This window comes from Diadema setosum, chromosome 2 (genome assembly GCF_964275005.1).
Source record: "Diadema setosum chromosome 2, eeDiaSeto1, whole genome shotgun sequence".
Classification (NCBI taxonomy): Eukaryota; Metazoa; Echinodermata; class Echinoidea; order Diadematoida; family Diadematidae; genus Diadema; species Diadema setosum.
Window position 1 is genome coordinate 7,044,534 of NC_092686.1, and position 4,902 is coordinate 7,049,435.

At 40.0% G+C, this 4,902-nt stretch overlaps 1 protein-coding gene across 1 annotated transcript; it reads left to right on the forward strand.

Moving 5' to 3' along the window:
• The first annotated feature begins 1,381 nt into the window (after positions 1-1,381).
• LOC140239333 (ubiquitin thioesterase OTU1-like) lies at positions 1,382-2,584 on the forward strand. The gene has a single exon (XM_072319216.1). The coding sequence runs from the start codon at positions 1,407-1,409 to the stop codon at positions 2,361-2,363; it is 957 nt and encodes a 318-aa protein (XP_072175317.1). The 5' UTR covers positions 1,382-1,406; the 3' UTR covers positions 2,364-2,584.
• Positions 2,585-4,902: the final 2,318 nt, after the last annotated feature.

Genomic DNA, 4,902 nt, shown 5'->3' on the forward strand with positions numbered 1-4,902 from the left:
CTTTGGCTCCAAATAGGCAGTACAGTTGTATATACTTATTTAATGTTGAGCAATATATTGTTATGTTAATAATTTTGTTATAGTAAGAATGTAATAAGATGGTTGCTGGTTGGGTTAATTTCTTTCCGTTTTGGGTGGGGGTATTTATCACTTTCAGTGACAGTTTTAATTTTTGATGAAATTTATGGTTTATTGTTTGGTTATGATAGATACGTAGGCCCACCATGTTATTATTGCTTGTTTGACTAGTAAGCGTGTAATTGTCAGTGTATAGTTATTGTGTGACTGTATGTAGGGGACTCGGTGGAAGAATTGTACTTGTCCACATACAGTGTGTTGTATTTGATGTATATATGTGACCCGCTACAACAAAATGGTCCTAAAGTCGCGCACGGTCGAAGCCGTGAAAATCGAGTTTGAAGTTAGAGCATCAAAATTGGTAAAAACTTACGATTTTCTGAATTTGACATATTATTAGAGGCTGACATGTCTTCTATCATCTATCGAAATTTTGAAGCAAAATGATGAAAGGAAAGACCAAAAAATAGCGTTTTCCTGGGCCATGTTTTTTTGGCGTTTCAACGAAGCAGAAACTGGTTCGAACATTTGGATTGAGCGCCACACATAGACTCCGCCCCTAACAACGACCAGAGTGATCTCATTGGTCAGTTTGCTGCTTGCCGCTAACCGAAGCGTGAAGCTCGCACACTGCCCAGTCGACTGGTGCGTGCGGGCGGGTTGCGCTATGCATAGCCGCTTCTCCTGACATCCTGGTCACTGATTGGTCGGTGAGGAGACCGCCGACGCTGTGTTTGAATGAGCATTTCGGGGGTTGCTAGGGCTTACCTTCTATTGTCCGGAGGTGAATACCGACTTGCGTGTCTCTTGATTGTGATTGCGTCGCAAGGAGAACTTTTAGGGATCTTTTCTCGAAACAGTGATTTCCCAGACGTCTTGACATGCTCTCTTTTAAACATCGATATCTCCGCAGCTGATTATTTTTATAAGACGTGTTATATATCAATTTAAAGCAGAAAGATTAGGGAATTATGTCATGCAATTTTCAAATAATCGACCTCGCCCGACTTTAGGATCATTTTGTTGTAGCGGGTCACATATGTCTTTGTTTTGTCAACTGTAATGTTTGTTTTGCAGGGCCCCCAATAAGAACAGTACCTGCCTACTGATGGGGCTACCCTGTTGAAAAAAGACTGAATAAATAAATAGATAAACAAACTCTATTTATTTTTTCAATGCGCACACTATTTCACAATAGGAAATTGGCACTAAATGCACGGCACTTAAGTTTCATGATGAGTAGGTAGTAGTGACTTCACAAATGCATCAACACTTTTTCTTTAATCTTCAGGATTAATCACAAAGAGAAATCAGGCAGAGCACTTAAGATGAGTTCCCAGTCAATGGCAGTCATGATCAAATCCAGGAATGGACGGAAGAAGCTGGAAGGACTTACGACGGAATCCACGGTCAGCCATCTACTGAACAAGATCTTTGAGTTCACCAGGATACCTGGAAAGTCACAGAAGCTCCTGCACGGGTACCCTCCAAAGCCCTTGGACACTTCCGACGAATCCCTCAAGCTCTCGTCGCTCCCATTTAAGTCGGGAGACATGGTCATTGTGGAGGAAGACTCCACTAAAAAGGAAGCGCTGCCTGCCGGTAGCGACAGCGACAAGAATCGATCAGATAGAATTACAAGTGGGGGTGGGGAACTGAAGAGCAAGCCCCCAAAAGGCATTCTTACTCGTCGAGTTGTGCCTGCCGACAATTCTTGCCTCTTCGTCAGCATAGCGTTGCTGATGGAAGGAGGACACACAGAACGGTCACGAGCGCTGGAACTGCGGAATCTTATCGTGAACGTGGTGAGCAGCAACCCAGAGTTCTACAATGAGGCCTTTCTGGGCAAACCCAACCTAGAATACTGCCAGTGGATCAAAAACTCCGACTCCTGGGGCGGGGCCATTGAGATTTCCATCCTGAGTGAATTCTATGAGACAGAGATGGCCGTCGTCGACACACAGAGCGTGCGCGTGGATAAGTTTGGGGAGAATCGTGGGTACCGACACCGTGTCTATCTCATCTATGATAATGTGCACTACGATCCCCTCGTCCGCGAGCTGGGGGATGATGGGAAGGAAGTGGAGACCGTGTTTCTGGCAGATGATGACGAGGTCCTGTCACAGGCCTTGGAGCTGGCCTCAGAGGCGCAACGCAGCCGGCAGTATACCGACCTCACCGGCTTCACATTACGTTGCCTTGTGTGCAATGACGGACTGCGCGGCCAGAGACAGGCTCAACAGCACGCCATGGCCACTGGACACACAAACTTTGCTGAGTACTAATCTCAACTCGTGACAGGAGTGGTGTGGTCAGCATTCAGTTGCCTTTGTTTGCCATGTTATATATCATCACAACATTTACGTGTGTGCTATTTATATTGTTCAGGGATTTGATTTTTTTTTTTTTTTAATCAACGAACCGAAGCCGTGCATGCTGACAAATTTTAATGATCAAACCTGATGTGTGTATCCAAGCAAATCTTTCCAGTAGAATTCTACGTAAGCTGATCATTTTATATTGTACTGTAATGACTGGTGATTTATAGGACAAGTGAAAAACAGCATTTTACTCAGTCTACATTTGTTCAAGGAAGCGTCTTCTTTGAACTTGTGTTTCTGTCTATTTTCTTTCTTTTTTCATAGGATATCGTTGTATTCATTAATATGCCAAGCATACATGTACATTCACGACAACAACTTTAAGTTTGCGCGCTTATGTGAACTCATTCTAAAGGCACATTATTATCAGTGTTTAGTAAATAAGGTATCTATCTCTACTGAATTTCTTTGAACTTTGCTTTGTAGAGAAATAACATTCTAGAAAGCCCCAGAACCAAAACTTGAGCAAGAGCAAGATGGCTGTAGTTGATAGTCTGCTAACAGTAGACATCAAATCCACACCATTATGGTCTCTCAACATTTCTTATAACACACTGCCATACTCACAGTTGTCTGCCAAGCTTTAGATCTTTCCTGATATTTAGCTCTAGACATAGATGAATAAAAGAGATTATTCAGAGAGGTAAAGATGTGCTGTAACATATTTTTTCCTGTTTCCTCTCCCCCCCCCCCCCCCACCTTTTGTTTTAAATGCCAAAGACATTATGGAACACACAAAAAAGAAAAAAATCTGCTTTCAAAAGCATAATCATTTGAAAATAGTTTCTGTTTTCTTCTTCACTTCTTTTGGTGAATTTAATTTCACTGTACTGTATGGTTCATGTTGGGTTTTGGCCAGCTTAACTAAAGCATCATAAATCAGTTCTACTGGCTTTTGTGGAGCACACAAATTCAACATCGGAATTGGCTAAAGTACAGGAAACTTGGCCCCTGATCAAATCGTGAATTTTGTTCGTTTTACCACAAGCATTAGACATAATTATTGGGACCATGTTCCCTTCCTTGGCTTTGTACTCCTTAGTGGATCCAAAGGTTGCCATCATGATTATTTGAACTTCACAAAAAGGAAAAAAATGAATGCAGAGATTATCTCCTTTCTGTCCAATTTCTTGATACACTTCTGCTTTTGTAAAAAGTCATAACTTAGTAATCTTAAGGACACAGTAGATCACATCCTCAGTCCATGCTATGACATTCAGAAAGCACTTTATTCTGTTCTGCAAAGTGCTTGTGCTGCATATGGTTGTAGATGTGTAAATGCTCGCTATATTTTTGTCTCTCAGTACATAACAATTTCTTTAGTCTGACAAGGTTAATACGGTATATTGTGTTGCGTAACAGCATGAATGTACTGTCAGTAGGACCGGCGTAATTTCCACTTCATCTTTATGAGGTGTAACTCATGAAATTTCAGCAGTGACCAATCAGTACTTGAAATATTTAAGAAAGGCATGATTGTCGCTTCCTTTAGACCTCGCAAAAGATTACGGAGATAGAAGATAGATATCAGATACTGACACCTCAGAATAAACCTTAATGTTTAAGAAAAGAAAAATTACCGTAATGATCTTGTGTTTGCAGTTGTTAAATTGTTGCTTGTCTGGTTTTTCTTTGTTTTGTTTTGTTTTTTGTTTTAAGCCAGCTCGCACGTAATCATGCTTGGCAGCATTATTGTTCTATTTTGCTTGGGTGCCTCCCCACTTTTGAATAGCAGGTTGCATTAATTTCTTATTTGCATGCCAATCTGTCAATAGTTCATTGCCTATCATTACACTTTGTAGTTTGCTATTAACAGATTTCACATGTGTATTTACATGTATGTATATTAGAGTTTATATCAGGAAATACTGTACTGTCATGAGGTGTTGTAGACACACTTTTATTAATTCAAATTTTGTGATTCAAGGGTTGTAGAAGTCAGCATTTATTGCTCTGAATCTTTTGTCTATGCAAAAATATGAATTTTCTGCCAGTAGGTATTGCTGTGTTAGCAAACTATCAAAAGGCCAATAATGTGATGCGTGTGTGGTAGTGACTTCAGACCTTTTCTAAAGGCACACATACCAGGTACACACACACAAAATGGCTAGAGTGTGAATTTGTCACAACTCAGCAATGTTATTACATCGGATGCATGAATCACATTGAAATTGCGTCAACATTTTTGAAACCTTTTTTTCTTTATTATTAATCGTTATTATTATCCATATAACATGACCTGCTTCTACTTAAAAAATACCAGAAGAAATGTGATGATGAATACATACATCTTTGATAACTTACATGAGCACATGAATGTGTATAATATGTAGGTACGTTCATATATATTAATAGCAAATATAAAATGTGCTTGCATACACATAAGAAGATGTCTTTGATATTTCCTTCAAAGAAGAAATAAACTGCTGTCTCTAATTGTATC

Bases quoted from the DNA above. Each gene is read 5' to 3' on its own strand.
- LOC140239333 (XM_072319216.1), top strand. From the start codon at position 1,407: ATGAGTTCCCAGTCAATGGCAGTCATGATCAAATCCAGGAATGGACGG.